General features: G+C 41.6%; 1 protein-coding gene across 13 annotated transcripts in view; it reads left to right on the top strand.

The window, feature by feature from the left end:
* Positions 1–27,231, top strand: part of AGPAT3 (1-acylglycerol-3-phosphate O-acyltransferase 3) — a 92,511-nt gene that overhangs the window by 51,962 nt on the left and 13,318 nt on the right. For 12 of the 13 annotated variants that reach the window (XM_071751967.1, XM_071751948.1, XM_071751912.1 and 9 more), the window contains one exon: positions 22,666–22,892. In XM_071751967.1, coding sequence (XP_071608068.1) covers positions 22,715–22,892 — 178 coding nt within the window. In that variant the 5' untranslated portion in view covers positions 22,666–22,714. Of the gene's footprint in view, positions 1–1,437; positions 1,531–22,665; positions 22,893–27,231 lie in introns of those variants that run through there. The other variant, XM_071751958.1, reaches the window with a different exon arrangement.

Below are 27,231 nucleotides of genomic sequence, written 5' to 3'. Positions count from 1 at the left end.
AAATATTGTCTGTTTCTTTGATTGTAAAAACTTTCTATTTATTGTATCTTAAGTGTTCCTGGACTGTCTCTTTCCACTTTAATAAAGTCTCCTAAAATATGTGTGACTCCTCTTACAGGGCAGCCAAGGGTTTAAGAGGACCTAACAGCATGCCACAGCTTTCTGTAGTGCTGCTGCTAAACTGTGAGTTAAAAATGGGAGCGTTCAGAGGATCTGTGGCTACTACTTTAAATTTTCTTTGGTATTTAAGTTGCATTCTGTTTAAATTTTGTTTCTTCTTGCTTCTCTGAGAGGCCTAACCCCTACCAGGTGGGAATCAGTTACTCTCCTGAAAACTGTATCTGCAGGAAGGGCTGTGTTGGTGTAATGGGAGGTAAAGGGGAATCATGCTCTTTGGTCTGACTGTTGTGTCCCTGGGCAGATGTGGCCTCAAGTCTCTCTCTATCTGGACTGGCAAGGCTATGGTGCAGAACAGCTGGATGGGCCCCTGAACCTTGGATGACACCAGTGGCACTGTGTTCCTACTGCCTGGGTCAGGTGTAACTGCTGCTGCTTTGCTTCTTTCCTTTCTAGGCTCTGGGGTTCTCCTTTTTGTTAATCAAGCCGCAGGAGCAGCTCAGGCCTCCCTAAAGCCCTGAATTTGGAGAAAATACAGGTGCAGAGAAAGGGTAAAGGCAGTGGAATCCCAAATTTCCCTCCAAGCAAAGCAGGTGGGAGCCTGCTCCCTGCCTGGCTGCAGAGCTCCTTTCTTCAGTCTGTGCAGTTTAAAGATGCCCCGTAATCTCACCGCTAAGGTGAGGGGTCCTTGTGCTCTGCAAGGACTGTGCTCTGGGTGGAGACCAAACCCTTTCTCGGCCATGGTGCTCTCTGAAACCTTGTCTTCAGTCCTGATGGATGAGAAAGAGAAACTTTGGTGGGGTGGAGGTTCTTCTTTGTTAAAATCTGGCTCCTGGGGGTGGGATTGGAAAAGAAAAGTGTCCGGCGGCAGTGCAGAACATCCGTACCTTCCCACACGAGTGAATCCAGTTGATCGTAGCCTGGTAATTTGCTGTAAGAAGATTACTGGATTAAAGCAAAGGCTTAGTTTGTCAGCAACACCACCTGACAGTAATATTTATTGGGAAGTATTACCTATTTTAAATATTAGTCCACTTGTGCCCCAGTCATACCTTCATTCTTGAGGTAAGAGGGGCCTTTTTAATTTGGTGTTTTATGAAAATGTGTAGCAAAGAGGATATCCAGCTCTCTCTTTCTGACTTCTGAGCGGGCAGTTTTAGTAGCTGCAGCACTTCCAGATTTACCTCAATGTGCTTTTGTCATCATAATCCCTCCTCCATGTCAAGACCAATTTGCTCTCCTAACCAAGACTTGCGTCGTCCATTTTTGCTGTTCTGTTTCTCCTCCTCCTTTTTTTGGCTGTAATAATCAATAACAAACTGGGAAGATGTTGGTAAACCAGTCGGGTATATGCTTGCTAGCTGGAGTTTGTGCTACGCTCATCACCCTGGCTTTAGCCTATTACTTGTACTGGTAAGTTGGATTTTGCACTGTCTGTGGTCGTGGCTTATCCTTTAAAGTGCTTTCTTGAGGTGGTCTGGAGGGGAGTGGTCCTTTTGAAATGCTCTTGGAGGCTGATGAATTTATTAACATGTGGCCAGGGGTAGATAGCTCCCTTCATTCCTGCTGGCACCCTCTTAGTTGTCATGGGACTCGGTGTTGCTGTTTTTTGAGTTTTCATAGATTTTTACTCAGCTGAGAGCATAGTAGCTAAGGATGCCATAGCAGGCTTTGGGGAGAATGGCTGCTGTGTCTTCCCAGTTCACTGAGAGAGGATTTTTCAACTTCTTTCACTCTTATTTCATGCTCTTGCTTAGCATTCACATGGCTGTCTCTCTTGGTGTGCAACCTAAAAATTAGGCTGTGGCAAGCTCACAATTGGTGTGTCTCTGTATTGCATTAGGGTGTTTGCAGGACACCTGTGTCTTCAAAAGAAATGTTTCAGGCAGGTGCAAGTTAAGAAATGCCATAGTTTGTGGTTCCCCACACACCCCCACACCAGGAGTTTAGCACATTGTGCTTTGGGGTGAGCTGGGGCCCGAGAGGCTGGTGGCATGGAGCAGTGGGGGTGGAAGCCTGGGTATACCTGGGGTTTTTTGCTTTGCTGGAGCAGCACCTGGCAACAGCTCTGTGTGGGTTTCAGAAAGGTAAGAACAGTGCAGGGCTGCCCTTGAATGTCTGGACTGGCTTTGTTTCTATTTGTCTATGTATCTCCCAGACTTTCAGTGAAAAGAAATAATGGAACTTGATGGAGATGTGTCTGGAGCAAACAAATTTTTAGAAACTTGACTGTAATCTGTTGGCTAGTTTTAGTGGGGAAGATTACATGTCATTTCAGCTGTAAAAGGAAGAGCTTGCTGGAGTTCTAGTTAATACGGCTGTGATTGAAAACTTCCTGAGGAGTGTGATGTTGCTGAGAACAAGGATCCAGATAACATGTAGGTTCTTCTGTTTGTTTTGTAAGGTAATGAAGAAACAAATAAATGAAAATCTGTGGGGTGATCTTCTTCATTTTGTTTTTGCAAAGTATATTCTCCAGGCAGTTATGCTGATGTTCACAAGCCTACAATCCTCTTTGTGTGTATGCACACAGATACGTGAGTTTACAATGAGTTTATTTCTGTTTAAGCTTTACAGTGAATCTCTGATATACTTTCAGCTGTACAGTGTGGCAGCTCAAATTAAAATGTGTGTGATTACTAGCCTCCTTAGTCCTCAAAATGTTCAAGAACATGGGACATAAGTAAGTGAGCTTACAGGTTTACTGTTAAATCCAGGAAGTGTAGAGCTTAAGGATGTTAGCAGCTGTCCTGCTAAATGTTTTTTAGCAAAGGAAGTACGTGTGGTAGATATATATATGTAAACAGCATAGGTCTTAATTGATTCTGCATTTATGGACTCAGTATTGGGGTGCAGTATATGCAGTTGATAACAGTTTAGCTTTTGTATCAATACAAATAATCTAAATTTGTCTGTGTGTTAGGCATAGCAGGTACATCTATTTTGTAGGGGTTTTTAATTTTCCCCCTATTTTGTTCACTCTTAAAATTCTTGACTTGGATCCAGGTCAGATCTGGTTTGTAAGAGAGATTACAATTCTGCTCACAGCAGGAATTAACTGGTATTAGGTCAGATCTTCTTCAACAACTTCAAGGTTCAGGAGATTAATGACATCATATATTTGTTTGGGAAAAGAAAGCTCATTCAAACCTCTCTGATTATACATGGTTGAGACCTAACCCAGAGCACCTTGGAGTGCTTTTTTGTCGTTGTTGGTTTGGGTTTTTTAACTCTTTAATTAGTTGATCCTTGAAGAAAGCTTTGATAAATATTTTAGTTTATTAATTTTTAATGTAAGTCTGCTCTGTAGGAAGTAACTAGGGAGACTAATTATTATTTTTTCTTCTTAAATGTGTTAGTTTGGCTGCTGTAATTCCCTTAGAATGTTCTCAGACAGGGAGGATGATTAAGGTGATTAAGATCAGAGATCACCAGTTCAGCAGCAAATCAACTTTGCATATTGAGAGATTAACCTAATTTTTCTGTAATTCCATCTGTGATCTTTTGCTTCTCCTCGATTGGAGCACCCTTATTAGCTTGCTGGATGGGCTGTATTTTGGTCACCTTCTTGGATAAATTTAGTTTGCTCTTTCTAAGTAAGAAAAGGGTCTTTGTTCCTTTGAGATTTATGAGGCATTCTGCAGGCTTGGGGCTGGCTCCCTTGCTGCATGTCTGATGTAAGAACATGACCAGCCTCAGAGGTGACCTAGGAAATCCATCACCTCTTGCCCCCACCCCATCCCTAGGAAAAAAAATAATAATAAAAAAAAAAAAGCATTTCTCAGATATGTGAGGTCTGGTGCTGAGGCAGCAAAGGAAGGTGTACAAGGGACCACCACATTAACACTCTCCTTGAAGTTACAGGCAGCTGTGTAGGAAATAGTCCATGTGCATCTACCCATCTGCATCTTCACAAGTTGGCTCAACCTACTGCCAGATCTGAATGCCTCACAGGATATACTGCAGCCATCCAGTGTACATACAGGTTGTATAACCCATGGTTCAAAAGTAAAGCCCACAGAAAATATAGGAGTTTGAGACATCACATTTTCTTCTTTGGTGAGTCATTGCTGCCACAGGAAGTTGGTTTCGTTCATGTCCCTCCACAACATGAAACCTTTAAGGAATTTTCCTTTTTCACCAGTCGGCACATTGCATAGCACGTAATTAATTGATCATTCTGTATGTTTGACATCACATAATATATAGGATAAACTCATGAATCCTCCTGTGTTTTGTGGTTTTTAATTGACCCATTCCAAGCAACAAAATGTTTGAAACAAAAGTCTTTTCCTTTCTTTTTCCCCTGTTGACACATTTGCCCTTTACATTTCAGGTTTTGATCACCAAAGGAGCCTGAAACACAATATGTATTTAGTTTGATTAATTGGTGGACTTCTTATTAGAACCTGAAATAATTTAACTGAGTGATCTTTCCATGTTCCTAGATCATGTAGCTCAAGGGATGTGTTGAAACACCTGAACTTGACATGAACGTTTTGATTTCATTAATGCACTTCTCTGATTGAGGAGCAAAAATAATTCCAATCACAAATTTTGCCTACTGTTGTATTTTGAACTGCAATAGTTTAGCATTTTTGAGGTGGGTGAGAGAGGGGAGGCCTGTTCCAGGCTTGCATGTATATTCAGGCAGTTTTAATGATCTGCATAAGTTCGCTTCCTGATAATTTTATCTGCTTATTAACCATAATTGTGCCTTGCTTTCTTGATTTCAGCTGTTTGAAGCAATAGTTTAGTACATTATAATGAATTATGTCCAGCTTCACCTGTGTTTTATTAGTAGTTGCATTTTTTGAGTGTTTTAAGCAGAATAAACTTGAGGTTCCTGATTTATTTGTACGTGCGGACAGGGGTGTTCACATATGACATGGGCAGGTGGTTTCCATGTTGGTGGGAGGCCCTGGGAATAGGGTTGCAGGGTCAGTGTTAAACTGATCAAACATGAGCTTTAAGCCCTGGTTTGTTATTCTTCAGAGAGTACTGCAGAGTGGCTACCTATTACAGTGTGTTTTAAGGAAAGATCGACTTCTGAGGGAGGTAAATAGGCAAAAAAAAAATGAGCATCCAGGTCATCCATCAACACTCCTGCAGGCGTTCCTCAGTCCTGAGAGGAGCGGCAGAGGAGAGAAGAGCACTGGGGAGAGAGTCCCCTCTCGGGCTGGAGACTCTTGGGATGGAGATTTAAGACAAATAAGTCTCATCTGTGCTTAGTGTATTGTTCACATACTTAAATTCTGGTCTGCTTCACTGATGTTCTCAAAATGAGGAGGGAAAGGAGCATTAGGTGTTGGCTCGTTCCCTGCCAGGCCTGTGCAGTGGAGCTGCCTGTGCCGCCATGTGGGGCAGCTGAGGAAGGTGGGGCCTGGGCCTGGCATAGGAGCAGCTCAGTTTTCCGGGTGCTTCTTATCACTCAACACAAAGCAAGACTTGATACGTTTCTATATAACGTATAGAATCTGTGGATGATGTGCCCATAAAAATCTGTTCTTGAAATAGCACCACGTGAAAGCCCCTGTGTGCTCTGCTGCTTTATCTGGGCAGCTTAAGCTGAAGCACTGAGAAGATGGGTGTCCTGCATTGACTACGTAGTTGACTATGAGATAAGTGCCTAGAGATTAAAGCAGCTGATGTCTTCCTAGCACACCTGTAACACCAAACCATTCAATCTTAAGAGTGTAGAGTGTTTACGTTGGTCAGGAGTTTGCAGAGAATTTAAAGCTTTTAGCAGTGTTCTCAATGTGGATTTTGTGGCGTTGTTTCCCTGCTGTATCTTCTGCATGTGGATCTGCAAATGCAGAAATCTTGAATATCGTAAAAAAGTCATTACCCAAATGGGTTTTTGTGATTGTGCTCATGTGTGTAAACCATGAGTTTATCCAGGCTAATGTAGTATTGCTGAGTACTTAAATTCGATGACCTGAGAGGTGGAGCTGGGCAGATTTTCAGCTTGCTTTTCTTTGGAAGTAAACCTTAGCATTGTGCTGCTCTTCAGCCATGTGTTTTGGACTCAGTGGGGGGTTTCCAGCCATGCTTGGCTGGCAATTGGCAGGGACAGTGTCTCCAGAAATAACTGCAATACTACAAGTTTCATGGATGTAGCTGGTTAGAGGAGAAAGGGGTTGTTAAGCGCCTCAGCCCAGGGAAATATTACAACATAAATGTGAGTGTTCTTTGATATCTTGGTCTCTACACAGATGCGAGCTTTTAAAAATGTCAGTCAATACTAAAATAAAAGCTTGTAGGGAAGCCCAGCTTTTGGAACTACTTAAGTTCCTTTCTTCATCAGGCTGCTCTCCTATAATGAGTATCTGGTTACTCGAGCTTTTTTCTTGCAACTGGAGCAATCGTTTTGTATTAACTAAATGGAGATATTAGTCAGAGTTGGAGCTCAGGAAAAACAAGAGATACTAAAGGCTGGAGGAAAGACTGGAAGAGCAGCTGTCAACACTGCACACTATTTTCCACTCTGGAACACAAACTGAGTTGACCTCAGGGACTTTGCTGATCATGCCCTTTGCAGTGCTTGCTCTGCCACAGACCTCCAGTCCGGAGAGGCAGGCACTGTTCCTATTTCTCTGGGGATGTGCAACCTGCAGCTCCCCAGGCACGCGGTCCCCAGTGGCTGATTTGAATGCCCTTTGCAAACAAATTATGTCAAGACTGTGATATGAAAGAGATGTGACTTAACACTCTGAAATTTGAAAGATACAGAGAGACCTATCGTTTCAATGCTAGCAAAGAGATTAAGACTAGGGAAACAAATGATCTAAGTAATACTTACTTGTATCTGTCTGAAGAAGGGTGAATTTACTTTAAATCAATTCTTAGATTTGCAGAGGTGGTAGAGGAAAAAATGAGTTTGTGGCTGAGGTACCTGGTAGGGCATGTCTATACTGCAGCTATGATGTGATTAGCGTGAAAGGAGGGGTGAAATATTTGTAAGAGTAGCCATGGCAACATAAAGCTCACTGCAGGCTGCAAAAACCACCTGGGAAGTCTAGTGAAAACTCAGGCATTGGAATTAATCATTTGTGCTCCAAGTGCATTGCCTACCTTCCTGTAGAGCTCACTTGGTGACATTTCAAGGAGGAAGAAGGTCTCAAATGGTTTATTTACCTTGGTCAAATATGAGGTCTCAGCATCCTTTTTTGTATAGAGATTGTAACTGAGGGCTTGTAATTTGACAAGCGTTCATTATAAAAAGAAGAATAATAAAAGGAACATGGTTGAGTGGGACCTCTGGAGTGTGCTATTTGAAGCAGCATTCAGCTTATTCCACAGATTGATCGAGTTGCTCAGGGCTTTGTCCAGTTGAGTTTTGAAAATGCCAAGGGATGGAGTTTCTTCAGCCTCTCCGAGTAACTTGGCACAGTGCTGAACCACTGTACAAATGTTGCTAATAGAGTTAGTTAATGGTACAAACTGGTGTCATCTTTTAATGACTGGAAAGAGAGAAAGGAAACCTTGGTGTGGAGCTGGCTTTTCTGTTAATTCCTTTCAGAAGTTGTTCTGGGAACATGAAGAGCTGTTGTTAGTGAGAAGTTTTTGATCTTCCCAAGGTTTGTGTTTGACTTAGATGCTTGTGAGCTGTCAGTGGGGGAGCGTGTGCTCTGATGGGATGTGTGTCCCTAATGCAGAGGGTGTGTCTGTAATGTCCATCCTGTCTGTGCCCAACATGGTGACTGAGGAGTGGGTGCAGTGCTGTCTGCCTTTGCACTGAGCATGTTCTGGTATTGCAGACAGGCAGAAGGTGACCAGGCAAGAGAAGCTGTGTCCGTGGTTGGGCTTTGTGACGTGTTGTCCCAAGATGACTTCATACTGAAGCAAATAATCACACCCAAAATTCTGGGAATTGAAATGCCTTCTTAGTAGCCCACGTCCAAAGGCAAACAATTAGGTCACCTTTCACAGAGGCTGCTTCTTGGGAGAGGCCAGTTTCCAAAGCAAAAGCAAACATTTTAAGTTAGGTGGCCCTGAAGCTGAAGTAAGCCTGGAAGCAACCCATGGGTTTTCTTTGGTGGCTGTTTTGCCTGGAAAGGAGAAAATCAAACCATATGTGCCTGCAGTTTGGCCTTGTCTATATGAAGGACTAATTTGTCATCTTGTATTAGGAGTGTGCCAGGAAAATGGATGCTGTCAGCAGCTAGGGTTGCACTCCTTCTCTCTCTTGTCCTATAGTCTGAAATATATGTTTATCAGTAATTGATCAAAGATGATATCCCCCACATCACTGTCACAAGTGTACTCTATTCACTTATGCATGATCTAATTTCTTTATAAAACTAGAAACTGAAAGAAAAAATCTGAGATGTGTAGCAAAGATCACAAAGTGCTTGCAGGAGCTATCACTCAGGGAAAGATGGAGGAGACCAATTTGCTGTGTATATGGGAGTAGGTATCATGACAAAAATGCTGTCGGAGTTTAGGTATTGAGAATGCATTAACAAAGAGAAAAGGGAGAAGCTTTGCAGAGAAAACTAACTAGAAATGATGCTATGATGTGAAATGTCAGGAAAAAATGCTCTTTACAAAGTTAAAATATAATAGCCCTTGTTCGAAGTTCTTTCAGCAGAAAATGCAACTGAGGAAGTGACTTGTGATGACAGAAATTTGATGGAAACTTGAGTTATTGAGAAATTAATGTAAAAATGCAAACCACTTGGATACAATTTTGTATCTTGTGTTCAGGAATAGCATCAAATTCATTTTACTAAATAGGCTGTCTTTCTACTTGTACGTGTATTGCTATGGTGAGGGGAGAGTTGAAAACAAATCTTTGCTGTTCTCAAGGGATCAATAATAGAAGCCACACTGCTGAAAACAGGCACTTTCATGGACAAGAGACAAGTCGGGGATATATTAGGTTTACTGTCCTCTCGATGTGCCTGGAAAACGTTTATATTGACAAGCTGTTGCTTTGCTTACCCCCTGGGAGTGAATCTGGTGGAAGGAAGCTGAGGTATGGGGCAGAGCTGAAGAGAGCTGTGCCAGTGTGATGTGCCTGTGCCCATGGGTGCGGCTTCCTTCCCCCCTCCAGGGGGTTAGGAAACAGCCCAATTCAGAGGGTTTTTTCTCACCATTAGTAAGCTCCTTTTGCTTGACTAAATCAGAGTGTTGTAGTGGTGACATTAACTCTGTCTCTGTAACATGGTAGTGGCTAGCTATCAGATTAAAGTCAGAGCACCAGGCTGTCATTTTGTTCTGTAGAGTCAGCAAGTGGTGGGGGGAAACATTCAAGTTACAAGGATTTCTTCTGACATAGCTGCTGTATTTGCATGTAGTGAGGGGAGGGAAATAGCATGCTTAATATAATTAACACGGAACTGGAGAACGATGGATGGAAGACTTCTTCATATTGTGAATTCAAGCATACAGGCTGCAGGGGGAATTGTGGTCCCGTGGTGATGTCTTCTCCCCTGTGCTGCTTTGCTTCTGTATCCCCTTTAGTCTCTCAGCCTGTAGCTTTGTGTACTGCAAGGCTCTTGTCTTCCCTTTCCTCATAGCTCCCAGAGCACTTGTGAGTCAGGTTTGGGCACCTTCCCTGCCCTTGGCTCCATAGGGATGTAGGGAAGTTGCTGTTTTGAGGAAGGTTTGTGCTTCCCTTTGAGTGCTTGGATTGAATTTACTGTTGACCTCAGTAGTGGCAGTCCCATATGTATGGTTTTCTGTTTTGTTTATGCATTTTGGAAAAGGGGCCTCCATGCAGGGGAGGGACTCCAAGGGACATCTGGGAGCTGTGCATTTTTGTCATTGAGGAAACCATACAGTGATCTGGAAACGGACACTGTTTTCCAAGCGATGCCTTTTTATGCAATATTTAACTTGTACTTCTTTAGACCTTTTGCTGTTCTCTAAAGAGTGTTGGATTACTTGTGTTAGGAAACATATTTGAGTTATATAGAAAAAATTCGTAATGATTTAAATTCCCTAATTATTTGCTATTTCAGCAGGCTGCTGGCTGGCTAATGCTCTGGCCATTTGCTGTCCGTGAACCTCTACCTTCAGTGAGGGTGGAGGCACTCTGAAATTAACTAGATTAACTTAACTAGATAAAAAGCACGTGTTAATCTCAAGTTAAAAAGTGGGAGTCAAGGTGATGACAGAACTGTTTGTTACTCTTTAAATACAATTTGTTAGTGTTTTCCCTTGTGTGGTATCATTCATTTAATGCTTAAAAGTGCTACTGTCAGCATCTAGACATAGATCTGGCCAAATCCTGTTTTAGGATATCCATTGTAATTGTAGTAGCTTCAGATTTCTGTATTTGTAAAAATTCATTTTTGCCTGCACAGTCAAACTGTCTTGCTTAATGACTTTAGAAAGAACCAAAGCTTTGGAGGGCTATTGAATGACTCTGGAAACCCACTCTAGACAGTATTCTTCTCACTAAAGCAGGTAACCACAGCCAGCTCATGTTCACTTTAAGAACAGAAGTCTACTGTAAGGAAAGATGTAAGTGCCAGGGAAAGTCTGGCTCCACGTAAAATTCAGGGACCTCGTTTTCTTACACCTGTTTTTTTATTCAGAGATTGCAAGAGGCTTGTTCATTTTTGACTTGCAGTCCGTTTTCAACTTGGAATGAACGAGTTGAAATGAAGAAAATAGTCTCACTACACCTACTAGCTCTATCGAAATGAGAAGTAATTAAGGCAAAAAGTCTTCCTTCACAAGAGGAATTGAAAATGCTTACGTTTGATGGGAATATGTTGGTATCAGCACTTGCTCCATGGGGAGGGCTGGAAATAATAGAGCTGCTAGATGCAGAATGTGATTTCCTGGTGGTTAAATCTTGACTTGACCTCCAGTCAGGTGGTCCTGAGCCCATCAAAATTTTGAAAGAGCCCCTTTTTCAGCTATATTGAGAACTCACTGAGACGACTTACAACTTCAGCTATTTCTGTGGCTAATTAGTCTTGTAATAGACTACTCAGTTTTCTTTCAGAATTTTAAGCAACCAGAGCACATTGAATTTTTATTATTACTAATATTATTATTAATAATAATATGGAAACTGACCTAAAAATCTGGCTTATATTTCTGCTTCACTCTATGTATGTACGTTGTTGCTGTTGCCCACCTTCTCATATAAACTGAAGGGGGGATTGTAGGGCTGAGGGTGGGTCCAGCTGGGGTGCAAGGAAGGCTTCTGTGCTTTGGTCCCTGCTCTCTAAGCCCCTCCTGGCACATTGCAGCTGTGGGAACTGTGTCAGTGCCTGGGATAGGCAGTGCAACAGTGCCCACCAATATTCAAGGTTTTGGTGAAGCAGTAACAGTAACCTTCAGGGAGAACAAGAGCAGTAGAAAATGAAGATTTATCACATGAAGATCTATCCCATGTAGGTTTTCTGTAGCCTTTGTGAAGTTCAGTGCAAGGTGAGAATTGATTCCAAGCCAGTTAAGAACAGAACTGAACAGACTATTTCAGTTGGAAGGGACCTGCAGTGATCATCTGGTCCTGATGGTGCCTGAGCAATTCAGGGCTGACCAGAAGTCAGAGCGTATTAAGGGCACTGTCCAAATGCCTGTTAAGCACTGACAGGCTCTGATCATTGACTGCTTCTCTAGGAAATGGGTAGAATTACTTTTTCTCTGTCCTTTCTGGAAAGAGTGGATATATAAGCTGTTAAAATTAACTTTCCTGTGACTCTGTATTTGATAATCTATGTCTTGGCTCAGGGGAAGAAATTAACTGGCATTGATTACTTGTGTGGACATGAAAGAAGCTTGATACTCCTGCCACATTGCCTGAAAAAAGGAGGATTCATACTTCTGTCAAAATGCAAGCTTTGCCACAGATCTGTGGGGTCACAGTACTCTGTAGCAATTGCACAGGTGTGTAAAGTGCAGTAAGTCTGAACAAATAATGAGCTAACTTGAGGAAAAGCATTGATTATGGCCATCCCAGCCTTTTGACTTGACTTGTAAATTGTGTAGTCTTTTAGCTTCCACTTCCCACCCTTTCTCTGATTATAATGTTAGTTTTCTGTGCTTCATTTATTTCCAAATGCTGATGACATAACTACAGGGTTAAAATGAAATCCTGTCAGGTCTACAATTGCTGGTATGTCTTGTGCATATTATATATTGAATTTATATGTAATTATAAAAGCTGTTTTTATTTATTTATATGCAATTCTGTATATATTTTATGTAAGTGTTTTCCTGTTTATGAGCAAAGTGATCTTCCAAGCTGCGCTTTTGTCAACTTTTGCCTTATCGTGCTGAGACCTGGTGGTAGCTGGAGGTCTTTGTATGAGGGTGTCAGTACAATGGCTAATCCACCAAATTTACCAGACCTCCAGAGTATCCACAGGATGAGCTATAAAACTGGCTATAACAGGTCATCCTCTTCATCCGTCTCCTTCCAGGGACAAGGATGTGGCTTCCTGCTCCCCTGCCCAGAGGTCTGGGGTCCTCTGTCATGGGGAAGACAAAGATTTTCCAGCCCCAGCTGCAAGAGTGGGCGTGTGTGTTTTCAGCCACTTAATCCCACTGCTACACAGTGGAAAAGTATTTTACATCCTTTCCTTTCTGTGAGAGAAGGTGGCTCCTCCTCAGGCTTAAGAAAGAGGTGGTAGGTGGTGGTGGGGGTATCAGACCAGATATCTACGGACAGCTGTGGGCTGTTGCTCCACTCTGTCCACTCTCCATTTTGGCTAGCTGAGGCTTAGAGACCTTAAAGCCACATAAGTGTGGAACTGCACAAGAACTAGTAAGTCACAGCTTAGCAGCAGAGAAAGCATGAGCAGCACAAGGAAGCAGGCAGTCGGCAGGTGCCTGTGGGGATATGCTTTGTATCTGTAACATTCTAAAGCTGGATGCTGTCATTAAGGAAAAGATTTCCCATGCCTGCAGTGTAACTTTGGGACTAAGTCAGAAGCACGCAGGCTGTCATTATTAGAGGTTTGTTGGCTGATTTCTCACGACAAGCATTCAAACATGCTTAAATGTCTTGTGCTGGTGGCATTTTTATTCACTGCAAGCACAGTGGTTAAACGCTGTGTGAGATGCTGCTGGGCTGTGGATCAACTTCCATCTAGTTGTTGGCTCTCATAGGTATCTATTCCTTTGCATGTAGGGGTAAAGAGATGCACAATGTTTATTGAAGATGCCACTGAAGTCTGTTCTTGGATGTCACTGATGAGTGAACCTGTTTGGGAAAAATTGAGGGAGCATTTAGCACCAAGAGCATCCCAGTACTGTTTGGTACCAGCTTCCTGGTACTGTTTGGCGGTACCGCATCCTAGTGTTGCCTATCATCTGTTATACTTGAAACTGGGCAGGACAGCCTGCTGGTGCACTCAGAGTGACACTGCACATAGCAGCTAGCAGGACAGAAAATATTTGTCTCTCCTTTAGAGAGCTGAAGTGGACCTACTAGACCTGTCAGAGTGTGCTGAATTGTCCAAGAGCTTCTCTGAGGCTGTTTCTGCTCTCAAAACCTAAGCTAGCTGGAAACTTGGCTGCATCTCTCAGAATCTGGGGTAGGTGTGCAAACTGAAAACCAGATGCCTCCAGTGCTGTGAACAATGTTTGAATGACATAAATCTGCTGTGGCACGCAGCAGGAATCTTGCACAGGCCCAGGAAATTGCTGGGGTGTTTAACAACAACAACAACAAAAACAAAATCACAAAACAAAACAAAAAAACAAAAAAATAGAAGAAGAGAGAGAGTATAATGTGAGGGAAAGAAAAGGGAACTGTCAAGTTACAAAGGATTAGCAGCATGCCATCCTGAGGGCAGAAGCTTCAGGGTTTTATCTGAAGATGCAAATGGGGGGTGACTAGCTGTCCCCAAACAGAAAGGGCAGAGGGGTGATTTACAAGCTCCCAAGAGAAGGAGCAAGACTGACAGGAGGTGTTTGACAGTCACTTCTGACTAAGTCACGTTTAACAGTCTGTCTAGAGGCATGAGAAATTTGCAAAATGGGATAATTGTTCCTATTTATTTCTTAAAATACATGGAATACGACAGTGTTCTAGCTCCGTGAATTTCAGCATAAAATGTCTTGCTGTGTGCTGGTATTTTCCCCTGTTTCTAGTCCCTTTTTCTTTTAAATTGCAGTCTTTTCTTCTCCCTTTCCATGTAAGAGCCAGGGAGGTCCATTCCTGCCACATCTTGCCAGGCCATCAGGCTGCTGGCAGCACAGCCCCTCTCACCCTGAGTCAGTGCTTATGTCTCTGAGCATGGCTGCATCAAGAAGGTGGTGTTCGGGAGGCTCACTTTGGGAGTGCTGCAAAGAAAGGCAAAGACACAGCCCTGTATAGCTCCCAGGAGGAGCAGTCAGCACTGGGAAGGGGTGTGAGACCCTCACTGAGCTCTTGGATTACCAGCACCCTTTAATTGGGAAGCTGATGGATTAAAATATGCATGTTAACTTGCAGTTTAGCTTAGCTCAGCTGCAGGAAGACAAGTGCCATTTCTTTTTGGTTCAGGAGACCAGAATTTAAAAGCTCTTAAATTTTTTTGCCCCTAATTGTTGAGTTTTCCCCTTTCCATTAAAGGTGAAACTAGAAGTAATGTGTCTGCCTGTCTTTGGTTTTCAAAATTAGGCTAATTTCTTATGCCATATAGAACAAGGTAAGTTACAGATTTGTTCTTTTGTTTTGTTTTTTCTCTTGCTAGCAAGCAGTTCAAAGAAAGAACTTGAGCTGAAATGCTTGCAGTTGGTTAAATATTTGTAATCAGCAATACTCAAGTTTAGGCCAAGGTTTATTAAGGCTGAGTTCTATAAGGTCTCTGTAAATTTGCATATACCCACAAAACTCATCTGTATCTATGAGAAATGAGGCAAACTTGCAAATTATTACCTAATCTAAATTTACTATACAGTTAAGGCTTTGTAATTACAGCTTTAGGAAAAATTAACTTTATATGTTATTTATACTGAAGCAAAAGTGCCAGACTGCAGGCTGATTGATGACAAATTCGTGCATGTATACAAGGGGAGAAAGAGCACACAAACACCTACTAGCAGTTGTAAGTTACATACCATAATAGAAACCATCCTAAGTTGACTAAACCATGAGGCACTGTTTGCCATTCTGAAAAACAAGTTACAGGCATGCACAGTCAGGTATTGAAGTAGAGAGACAGAGAATCCTGTAGTGTCTTGCAAGTACACTGTGGTTGTTTCGTGGGCAAAACTGATGTTAGCCTATTTTAGTGATACTCTGCTGTGACATCAGAATTGTCTGGGCTGGTTTTACCCAGTGAGCTCAGAAGAGAATATTATTTGCTTCCCTGTTGTGGGCAGAGAATCCAAATGGAAGTACTGTTGCTCTTGTCATTGCTAGAGATGCTTGCAGTGAGGAAGGTTTCTCAAGCAGTTCTGCTTCCTTGTGTTGGCTGCCTTGCAGCCAGCGGATTTCTAAGCAAGTCAGAATTCATCTTGGTTATCTGATCCATTACTTCAAATCGAGGACAAGTTAGCTGAGTGTACTGAGGAGAAATTGAATTTGTTTATGCTTGCTCTCTGTTTTTTTTTTCCTTTTCTCTTTTTGCATGTGCCAAGACCGATTAAAAGTTTGTTTAAATTAAATTTGGAAAATAGCCATTTTAATGTTTCTTGTGTTTTCAGCCATAATATTGTAGCAACAGGTTGGAAAAATGTAATTTCATCCCTAGCAGAGGCATAAGCACAATGGCTTCTGCAGCTGGTGAAGAGACTTAATGCTGTCAGAAGCACTTCATTTACGGCTGGGAAGAGGGAAAACTGCCCCTGGAGTGCAGTGATCCGTAGTGTCAGGAGCTGTAATATATTCTCCTGGTTCCATCAAGTTGTTGGAATGGTTTTCTTTGCCTCGTTTATGTGTTCTGTGGTCTTCTATCTACAAAATTCGAGTTCAACATCTGATTATCTTGATTTATTATTTCTTCTTAGAGCAACCCATATCTTGAACCTGACATTAAAAGCGGGAAGGGTCACCAGGGCCCAAGTCCTGACTGGATGTGGACCTCTTACGAATGCTTCTTATAGGGCTGTGTGGGGGGGGCTGTTGCTGTGACAGGAGATGCTCTGGGCACATGAAAGCCTCCCCATGGGGGGGCCATGCCCAAGTGAAGCAATTGAAGGGATGCCTTCCTGTGATCACTCCTCAATGGGGTCTCGCTGGTACTCAGAAATTATTCACATGTGCATTTTATTTTGTGGCCTTCTCTTTCCTAAAGGGTAAACTTAGTCTTTTAATAATAAAATTAAAGATTTATAAGGTGGAGGAGGCATGAACAGGAACTAGTGTTTCTGTTGAGGATGAATGCTCCTCATGTGGTTGTCATTTTTCTGAGTGACCATTCCAATACTTATCACTTGGAGCCATGGCTGCAGTTAATACCTACATTCTACCTCTGATAGAATAAAATTAAATAACTTCTTTGGGACCTCTCATTCCATATGCCTATTAAATTATGATGAGTGTGAGAGGAATGTGCACAGTTTCTTGTTGGTTGTTGTTCTGGGGTTTTTTTTTTAGCCGTGAAGTATTGGAATCTCATTAGGATGATGAGTCAAGCAAAAGGATTTCTATTTGATGGAATTAAACAATTCTCTTAAAAAAACCCTCTACAGATACTGAGCTAAACCAGTTGACGTTAGTGGGGGTTTCGGTGATTTAATGGACCTTAAATCAAGATCAAATATAATGAATGTATTTCAGGCAGATAATGGTGATAATCTTTTCCCTTTGACCTATTCTAGAAACTGGCTGTGGTGCTGTTTCAAAGCCAAGATTGACAAAACTGCAAGAAATAAGTTCTCATCTAATTTCACGAGGGTAACATGTTTTTGGGATCACATTTCTACTTCTTATAACTCAGAAATAAATTTGCATCTCTGTCACGTTTATCTTAAGGGCCTCATGCATACTCTTCAATTTTAGAAGCTCATGACAAGTAGGATTTTTAATGAACTCTGAATCAGCCCAACATTTCACTGAAGGATGTGCAAGGAAATTAGACCTATATTAGACCTATATTATAGGAGAAAGTAAGATAATCTTTCCATCATGATTTAGCTAAAAGCCTAGGTCTGTTGTAGACAGTTTGTAATGCTGTGTGGGATGTGATTGAATAGTTGTCTATTTTTACAGTACATCTGGAGAATCCTTAGTACAGACTGTTCAAATGGATACCAAAACTGTTGTTACAACTGATTTCTTTTCATTTGCTTGTTAGCTATGCTGATTCACTGCTGTTGATGTAAGAAGCTTTTAGCTTACTTAGCTGTGGCTGTCTAAAACTGTGTTTTTTCTAAAACTATACTTCCAAAATCAGGCCTGTGTGGAGACTGTTTCTAGTGGTGTCATGGCAAAGTGGGCTGGAGACTCAAGTTGCTTTTTTAAAGTCTAGGGCAAAGCCCTAGGTAAATACTCTTGGTTTTTTAACACTGCTGCATCATGTGGGTTGGGCTGCCAGGTTTCTCATCCCAAAAGGAGATGTGGTACAGTGCAGGAAGTCAAAGACCATTGATGATCTACTTTCTTCCTGAATTTTTTTCCATAGTTGCTATGAATATATCATTACACTTCTAGAACTTGAGTAGCTGCTTCACTTTTGTCTTTTAGCTAGAAAAATACTGCATGTTCTGCAAAGAAAAATTGCTAGACATAACCGGGGTAATTACTTTTAAGTACTGAACGCAACTCATAAGGTGATCAGTGTGTTTTTGTGTGCCATGTCCCAGAAAATTCCAGGAAAATAATCTGCTGTCCTTGTGGCAATGTGGTAGTTCTGAGGAATATTAGAAAAGTGAGACTGGGACCTGTGTTTTTATGTATCTACCAAACCGAGTATAGGCAGTGGCATTTTGAAAGCTTTCCTTCACATCTCTGTCTTCACTTTTGGGAAGCTGGTTAGTATTTTGGGGTTTTCTGGGCTTGTATGGGTAGGTAAGGGAAAAGTTGCCTATGGTAATGATTTTCATAGTTGCTTTGAAAAGAAAGCCTGAGTTGGATCATCAGAGAAATCTGGAAGGTAGGAAATATAGTAAGGGAAGAAACATTTTCTTCAGCTCCTGGCTGCTGCTATTTGTACCTGTATTCCTAATATACATGCAACAGACCATGGAACAGATAATCCTCGCTTTGAATTAAAAAATAGCTTTTAATTTTCCTTGTGTGTTTTCAATGAGCAGGGTTTGTAGAATTCTGAAAAATGGTGAGGAAAAACTTGAGACAAGGCCAACAAAATACCTTTTGTACTACTTCTGACTTGTAAGGTTATTCACCTTTCTTTATAGATAGGGTTTATCAAGTTTTTTCAGCCATCAAGGAGGCTTACAAAGCTCAGTTTGAAAAACAGTATTTTACAGCGTGTTGGTAAAAGATAGGATTCAGTTATGTAAGGTTTTCATTCAGTACCTCAATTAGCAAAAAGGCTATGAGGTAGGTAAAATACCAGGATTCAGGGTGAAGACAGCACATCAGTACAAAAGATGTCTGTAATTAATTTCGTAAGTGGAGATAAATATGGTATGGTAGAGCAGAAGCAGCTGGAAAATGTCAACAGCATGCTCAGAAAAACTGAAGGCAAAAGGCTAGTGAGTACCAGCTGCTGCTGTTTTTGTTATGGTCAAACACATTAATTCTCACTGGGTTGGAATATTAGAATCAGTGGACCAGTTTTGTAGTGTCATGCTGATATTCATGCATGCTTCATGAGCTTCACAGGAATTGTGCACATGACAGCAGTATATTAATTAAAACCTGTAGTTTGACCTGGAAATACTAAATTATAGAATGATTAATTGCTGAATTTTTAGTTTTGAGTTCATAAGTAACCATATTTCCATGAATTGGCTGTAATGTACTTGGTGCACATTGTGCGTCTGCTTTTTTAACCTAATTTCTTAATGAAATGAGGCCATCTCTGTCATTCTCTCTTCTGATGGCTTTTGAACTTGGTGGCACATTTCAGTGGCATTTAACAGGGAGGTAGAATTCTTGAATCAGTTTAATCATTAGGACTTTCATGAATGTAGAAAGCTGAGTAAAAGAAAATGTTGTAGTCCTCCTTCTACTGAGAGGCCTGTAGTATCTTTTGAATACCAGAGAACCCACCAGAACATGGAGCCTGGAGACATGACTCAGGAAAGCTGTAGGACTTTTGCCCCCTTCTCCTTTACTCAAGATGTATGTAAATAAGGGTGGGAGCCCAAAAGTATGCAAAGCATTGAAGAACTTTTTCATCAGAGAATGGAAACATCAGTGCTATGGAGAATGGTCTCTGATTTTATGAAAGTTTGGTTTGAGCTGGTTTGGTTACTTTTGGGCTGCCCTGCAGCATGGCTGTGGAAAGTAGGCACTTGGCAAGGATGTGAAAGCAGGGAGGATACTGAAGTTGCCTGTAGTTCTCAGTGCGGCTGCAAACGGAGGTTTTGGGGAGAAAGGTCCATGCTGTGAAGTTGCAATGTGCTTTACAAAAAGAAAAGGGAAAAAAAAAATTACCAGCAGCTCGTTGAATATACATGTGATATGGATATACTTTAAAGTAGAAAAAATGAATAGTGCTGAGACTTGCTGTCTTAAGATAGGGAAGGTGTTATTTCCTAGGCACTTCACTTAGCTGATCTCTGTATATGTGTCAAAGGCAAAAGTGTTTCTTCTCTGCATTCCATGAAATAGTTTTTCTCAGCCTGACCATAGGTGGGATTCAGCAAAACAGCTGCTAATTGCCCTTTGCCTGTTGGCTTGTCCCTGAATTACCTGGCTGTCCTATATGGGCAGGAATGCAGAAAAGTAAAGAAATCCTGGGTTAAGATTAACTTCTAATTATCTTAAAGGTTAAAGTGGGGGGTTGGCAAGAGGCACTCTGGCAGATTCTGTATCCAGCATTGAAACTGGAAGACAAGACTAACCCATTTTTTAGCTGATCCCTGTCTGTTTTCAGAGGGAATGGAAGTAAGCCAGCTGTGTTTCATGCAGCAATTGGGCAAATGCTGTCCTTGAAAGGTGTCAGAGAGGAACCAGCTATGTTTTGGCTGCTCTTCTCTTTATTCTGTAAAATACTGGTAAGTCTTCCAGTCCCCAGATGCAGAGGGGTGCAGTGAGCCTGGGTGCTGGTGCATGAGGGGGCTGTGCTGTCTGGCCTGACAAAGCCATGCAGCTCTGGAGTCCCAGCAGAGAGAGATGGTGCCCAGCAAGTGGGGTGCAGCACTGGTGTGGCACAATAAATCCTGTTTTCCACATGTATTGAAGCTGGAGGAGCAACGTGGCACAATACCTCCAGCTCTCTGGTAAGAAAGAATGCATCTCTTCGTGTCTGTAATACAGGAATATTATATAAAGGACAAATACCAGAGTGCTCCAGGCTTTTTTCAAAGCAAAAAGGCTGTGAAAGTGAAGCCAATCCATTTTATTTAAGGTTAATACTTGGCATTTCTATTCTTCTTCATGCTATTTGTATGTGCTTTGAGCTCTTGTCCGGAAGGGGCCAAGCTGTGCACTAAAAGGCAGTAAGTACTCATCTAATGACTATTACAGACATGGTCATCAGCAAAGCTGCTTTCACATGGCTGTACAGAATCCATGTAGGGATTAAAAAAATAGCTGGGGGAGCAGTGGGGAGAGAGATTGTTCTTTTCTGGTTTGCTTGAACTGTTTTTGAGATAAAACAGATGAAGAGAATTACTCTGAAGTGAAGAACATGGTGCTTAATGTTTGGTGGTGCTTAATCCATTGACTTGAAGAGCATGACAGTGGAAAATATAAATTGAGCCCATTGCTGTGTTAGGGAACCAAACACTAAATGCCATGACTGTCTTCTGTAGGGTACATGTGAATGCTGGTGCAGTGTTTTGGCCATATGAGACAACTGTACTCTGCAACCCTTTGCTTTTTTTTAAAACAAGTTGCTTCCCAACAGCTGTTCACCAAATAATTTATTATGGAAGAAATGTTTTTTTCCATTCTTACAAGAAAACACAAGAAAATTCAGATTATTTACTCTTAAGTTTCAGTGTTACCTTGTTCATCTTGCTGTGCTTTCTGTGGTAGGCACAATAGTGGCTCTGTTGAAATAGACTTTTTTTCCCTTCATAACGTGCTTCTGAAGTGGGTAGATTACTAATGATGTAAATAGATCTGAATTGTGCAGAAGCTAGACATTCTGCTCCTTGAAAGGCAGTACCTGATTTGTAGATGAGACAGTAGAAAACAAGCTTTCACAAGTAAAATTGCTGTTAAGTTTTATAAATAGCAGCACTCTGTTAGCAAGTGGCAAATGAAAATGTTTTGGTTCTTCACAGCTGGCATGTGCTTTATTTTTGGGCATTGGGAACTTCAGCATCACCTTCATGGGCTTGACTTGCTGAAAGTATTTGTTACCATCTACTGGTTGTTCTGATTATTTGCAGCAGTGGCAAAGACAGAGCATATTTGGCTGTGGCAGAAAGTTAGAGTTGTGTTTCTGTTTTATGGATGAGACATTGAGGCTGTGGTTTGACATACTGGTTGGCCAGAAGTTGTAGGACTTGTGGTACTCAGTGGATAACAACCTGATGGCTTGTTACATAAATTTTGTAGGGTTAATTGGCAGGATTTGTACTGTATCAGGCTTGTCTGAGTTCCTATGTCTTGCTGCTGGTTCATGCATCACTCATCTTCCTGCACTTGGTATAAATATAGTACATGCTCCAGGTGAAGTGCTCTGGCTACTTCAGTGGAATCAAGATTCTGCACCACAGCCCTGTCCAGATCAAGTTTGTACTGCTGCACACCCTAAGGTTTTCCAATGGCTTCCACACCCACACTATCTCTTATATTTTATCATGCAACTGTGGCTTGACATAGTGAGAAGTTACTAAAGTTGCTCCAGCATAATTTCCTGATGTGGAAATAGTTAATTTCCATTTCCGTGCCTTAGTGTTTACCAGACTCACTCTCTGGGTGACCAGCCCTGTTCTTTTCATCCCAAAAGTCACTGCAGGATGAAGAACCTGCTCCTCAGGTGGGCTGTTGTCTTCTTCTAGTCAAAGCAAATGCCTGACAAATTCTCTGCAGCTCCCAGCAGCTCTCTCTTGGTGCTTGTTTGCAAGGTGTGTGTGCAGAGTGGTGGCTTTGAAGGCTGATCAGGCAGGAGTTGGTTTGTTTGCATAGCTCCAGAGGCTCCACATGCTCTTTATTGGTTGTGGGGGCTAGGACTCCACTTGGAGTTCAGGGACAGCAACCCCTGAAGGTACAGCAGTCACTGTGCAGTGTTTACCCACTGGGGCTCACTGTGGGTGCAGTGTTCCTCCCAGCATTAAGTCTGATTATATGATCTTTGTTTGAAGAGAGGTGCAAGAGCCATCTTCAGCAAACAATAATCTTCTTAGTGGGCTGTAAATTACAAATAATGATTCCTTCTTATCTTCGGGAGCGATTTGCACCATCAGCAGTGACAATAAAGACTCATATGAGGCAGGCTTGGAGAGCAGAGTGTTTATTGAACTGGGTTCCTGTTGCTTAGGCAAGTGGAATGTTTCAGGGCTCTTGCTTTGCTCTTCCTCAGGGTTTCTGTATCCAATTTGATTCTTTTCTTTCTCTTTCAGGACAATTATTCTGAGTGACGGCCCTTGCAAGCGCTTCTGAGTGGTTATCATGGGCTTCATTGCCTTTCTGAAGACCCAGTTCATAGTTCACCTCCTCATTGGGTTTGTCTTTGTTGTGAGTGGACTGATCATTAACTTCATTCAACTATGCACACTTGTCCTCTGGCCCATCAACAAGCAGCTCTATCGCCGAGTAAACTGTCGCCTTGCCTATTCCCTTTGGAGCCGTGAGTATGCCCGAAGGGGCTGGGAGGGATGGGGATGGGCAGTGGGCTTTGTGTCTCTTTTTGTTAAAGAAAAAGATATATGTTCGGATATGTGTATGGACACGTGAGAGAGAAATGGTAAGTTAGGTGTAGACTCTTTCAGAAATGTTCATCTTTTCTGAAATACTGGGAAAACATTAAAAAGTCAAGGGACTGATACGTATTGTCACTCTGTTGTTCAAAAAAGTGGGAAGCAAGGCTCCTCTGCACCCCCAGCCCTATCTTGACTGGTGGGTATAGCTGATTCTGTCCCAATACCAGCTTCATCTAGCATCAAAACATGTGCTAAGTGATGGGGAAGGACAGATTCAGAGACTGCTTCAGGTATTGAGCATACGTGAGATACTGACTACTTAATTAGGAGGCCAAGCCGACTGTGTGGTCTGCAGAGGGAGGTGTCTGTCCCAAAGTATCTAGAATAGGTGGCTCTATAGCTGAGTTGTGTGGCAACCTCAGAGTCCTCTTGCACCCTGCAGTGTGCATCTGTGACATCAGTGTCTCCTCTTGTGGGCAGTTTGTCACTTCTTCTTCTTCTTCATGCTGAGGAATGTCTCTACAGTGTGTGCAGCTTCTTTGCTCTCCTCCTTAAGATGTTTGCAAAACTTCTACCCTGTGGATGGCTTTTTCTTTCTCCATATACAGCTTAAAAGGGGATTAAATTTCTAAAATGAATGTTTAGAGGGCTCCTTAGTCCAAATGTCACCTCCTGTTTCAGCAGTGAATCATCTAATTTGTTTCCATTTTCCATCCCCTCCTGGTATGCATGGCTACTTACCTTAGTGCTCAGCTCAGCATCCAACTCCCACTTCGGGTAAATGAGTCATCTAAATGAGTACTTAAATTATAGTTGAGTGGTCCATTGACAGGCACCCACATTTCTTAATCATTGATGTGAAATACTACCAACAAAAACTCTCAAAATCTCTAGTTGGGTTTCTTCTTAAGGCTGTTCCTTGCCCTTCCTGTGCTTTTTGTCTTTCCTAGTAAGAATGTTGTCTGAGAAGCACAGGAGAAAGGAAATTAAATAGAGAGTGGCAGGCAAACTGTCATGAGAAAAAGTATTGTAATGGAAGAACTGATAAGTAGGAAGTTCAAAATTAGCTTGGTTGGAGGGGAGTAGAGGTATATGGGAATTTTTTTTGTTGTTGTTTGCTTGTAAGAATTTCTTAATGTGCTTTTAATAATGTAGAATCTGATCTCATACTGAAAATTACTGTTGCACTAATAGTCTGGCTTTTCTGAGGATGTGAACTGCTTATGCTTGTAAGGCTTGTAGGTTCAGACACTTGATTTGTACAAGTTAGCATTGTGCACGAAAAATCATATTTTAAATGCCATTATCTTATATTTTGTGTACACTGGAAACAACCTACACTATTGCTTAAAAAGGCTTGGAGAAGCCAAGTAGGTTTGTACCTAGGATAACCTGTCATGTATAGCCTATTATAAATTAAGTGAGAAATTAATCTTTGAAAAGTAATGTAAATGTTCTGTGGGGCTGCAGAATCGTCATGGTCTGTAGTGGGAGAGCTGACAGAATTTACACTTCAGTTGTAACTTATAACCAGTTAAGTAAGCCATATAAATGCAGCAGTTCAAATGTTGCCTTGCATAATGAAACTTATTTCATTATGTGGAAGCCTTTTGGTAATCAACCTGTACCTTGATGATTAGTTCCAGATGTGATGTTTTGCTTGCTTACTCCAAGCTGTTTAGTTTCAGGCTGAGGGTTCATGTCAGAGCTGTCAGGAACAGAAGTTGCTCTTCCTGTCCATGAGAGGATCGATGTGCAGAGGTAGACACACAGGTGATCATGCATCTGGCTATGCATTATAGCCTGCTGAAAACCAGGCTCTGTTCTTACTGTGTCTCTTCTCAAGTACATAAAGCACACCTTTGGAAGGTGAAGGATGTAGACTCTATACGGTGTTCATGGCAGACATTTAAGGAAAAAAAAAAAAAATCTGTTCATCTCTTGCCTCATTGTAAACACTTTGCAGCATATGTAATTCGTGGCGGGTAGTCTGTACCTCTCCTACATCACCTCCTTTCAGATGACTCATGCCTTTGGAGAGCACAGCACATTTGATTTAGTATGGTTGCAAAAAATGATCTCTCAAATGTTAGTACTTTAAACCAAAGGGTGCACCGTGCCTCTTATGGGCTTTGTTTCCAGGTGGCTTTGTGAGCCCTGAAACTCTCCTTTGGTGTGTGGGAACCCTGGTTGCAAGAAGGGGTTTGTTGTACAAGCAAGGTGTTACTCGGCTTCTACAGGACGTATCCTGAGCTCTCTGCAAACATTATCATCCCATTGCTCAGAAGGATGGGCTTGCTGTAGCATCGGCAGGATTGGTGCTACCCAAAATAACTTTAACCCACACAGCAAAAAAATGTGGAAGCGAGCCCACTGCCACTTATGGTTACATCATTTTTCAGTACACTTGTGAGGGACAATCTGTTTCCTCATATTAATTCTCCGACTCGTCAGCCCTCCTCTCTCAGTATGAACTCTGGCAGATTTCATAGCAAAGCTTCCTCCACTACTTTGGAGCGAATGGCACAAGAAATGCTCTACAGAAAATCACCTACATGTGACTCTGCAGAATTTTATTTCTGCTTTTGAAGAAGAAACGCCCATTTTGTTTTATTTTTGATAGCAAGATGTAGCAACTGTAGCAGATACTGGAGATGTTCCTCCTTAGTAGATAGACAGCAACAGAAAGGGAGAATCATTGAGAGTTTTCACAGTGTGTTTAGTACTGCTACTCCATTCTCCTGGCTACCTCCTTGGAAGAGCATATCTCTCAACTGTGAGAGGACACTCTTGCTGTCCTCCTCCCCTTTTACTGAGCCAGAATAACCAGAGCAAGAAAGGTAAGCAGTCACATCATTTGCAAAGAGCAAAGCTGGAAAGCAGCAATAGGAATCTCCAGCTGGTATAAACTATTATTCTGTCTTTCCTCTGCTGTATTTCCAGTTGATCAGGCTTATGGTGTCTTGATCAAAGTTGCATAACTTTGTCATGCCTCAAAATGAGTGAGTCTTGAAAACAGTACAGGGGAATAACCTTGTGGAAAAGTAGTCATGTGATCAATATACATGCAAAAAATAATGCTAGAGAAGCTGTGTATCTTCAGTAGACCAGGACTAGTTTTCCCTGTAATTTACCCAAATACTGTGTTTGCCTTCTCTCTGTGTTCCAAAATTGGACTCAGTCTACTTTAGTAGGATGGAGTACCCTGTTGTGATCCCACTGATCAGAAGTCTTTGAGCAGGAAGGTTCTGCTCCATTTTGCAAAAGTAGGGCCTCTTGATGGAAAGCTGAAATACTGCATGGCAGAACCTGTTAGTAGAGAACCAAGGGAAATGCCTTCCATTTTTGACCCTGCAAGTTTGTTGTATTAATGTAGAAAGAGCTGGACTTTTTAGCAGCCATATTTGTGCAAACAATTTTTGATTGCATCTGTATCTCATTGAAATGAGAAAATACCAATGACTTTAGTTTGCATGGAAGCAAATCTTCCTATTGGGAGATTGGACTGTTCTCTTACTTTTTATAGTTGTCTCATGATAGAAGCAATGCCTTCCATCTGCCTGGTTGTACTGAAATGAGAGAAGTAGGCTAACCATAGCAACTACATTCAGTGCATACTGAATTTAAATGGAAGGGGTTTTTTTAAGATGAAAAAAGGGGAGGTGGAAAATGGGAAGAATGGGTAATGAAAGAAATGTTCAGGGTGGAGTAACAGAGATGCTGGGATACTGAGAAGCTGGGGAAGACAGAGAAGAAAGGGCTTATTCTTTCTTTTGTAGTAAAAGGAAGACACAATTTACTATTCCTGGCTTTGTCCAGGTATTTTGATAAATTAGGGCATCATGATTCTCTGATGCTTCTGACTCTGGCCATAATACAGAACAAATAGAGTCCTATGTTCTAATATTAAGATCTGTTGCAGAAGTTCTATGGCACTATATCCCTTTAAGTGGTCTGTTTACCTCCATAAAGATTGTTTCATGTTGAGTAAAAGCATTAGGCTGCGTCTGTGCATAATTTGTATCCCACCTGGGAGAAACTGTACCCATTTAGTGGAGCAATCAACTTCTCAGCTGTTGGTTTTCAGGCACAAAGTTTTGTTTGTTTCTTTTTTTTTTTTTTTTTTTAATTTTTCCGGCGGTTGTGAAATTTCACCTTCATAATATAATAGCCCAACTTGTTACTGCTAAAATCACATTAAATTGTCCATAATGCATATCTCTAGTGCCTTAAGTAATGCTTAAGGGTGGTGATGCTGTTTTGTCT

This window comes from Heliangelus exortis, chromosome 1 (assembly GCF_036169615.1).
Source record: "Heliangelus exortis chromosome 1, bHelExo1.hap1, whole genome shotgun sequence".
In the NCBI taxonomy this organism is placed as follows: Eukaryota; Metazoa; Chordata; class Aves; order Apodiformes; family Trochilidae; genus Heliangelus; species Heliangelus exortis.
This window is presented reverse-complemented; position numbering and strand designations above follow the sequence as displayed.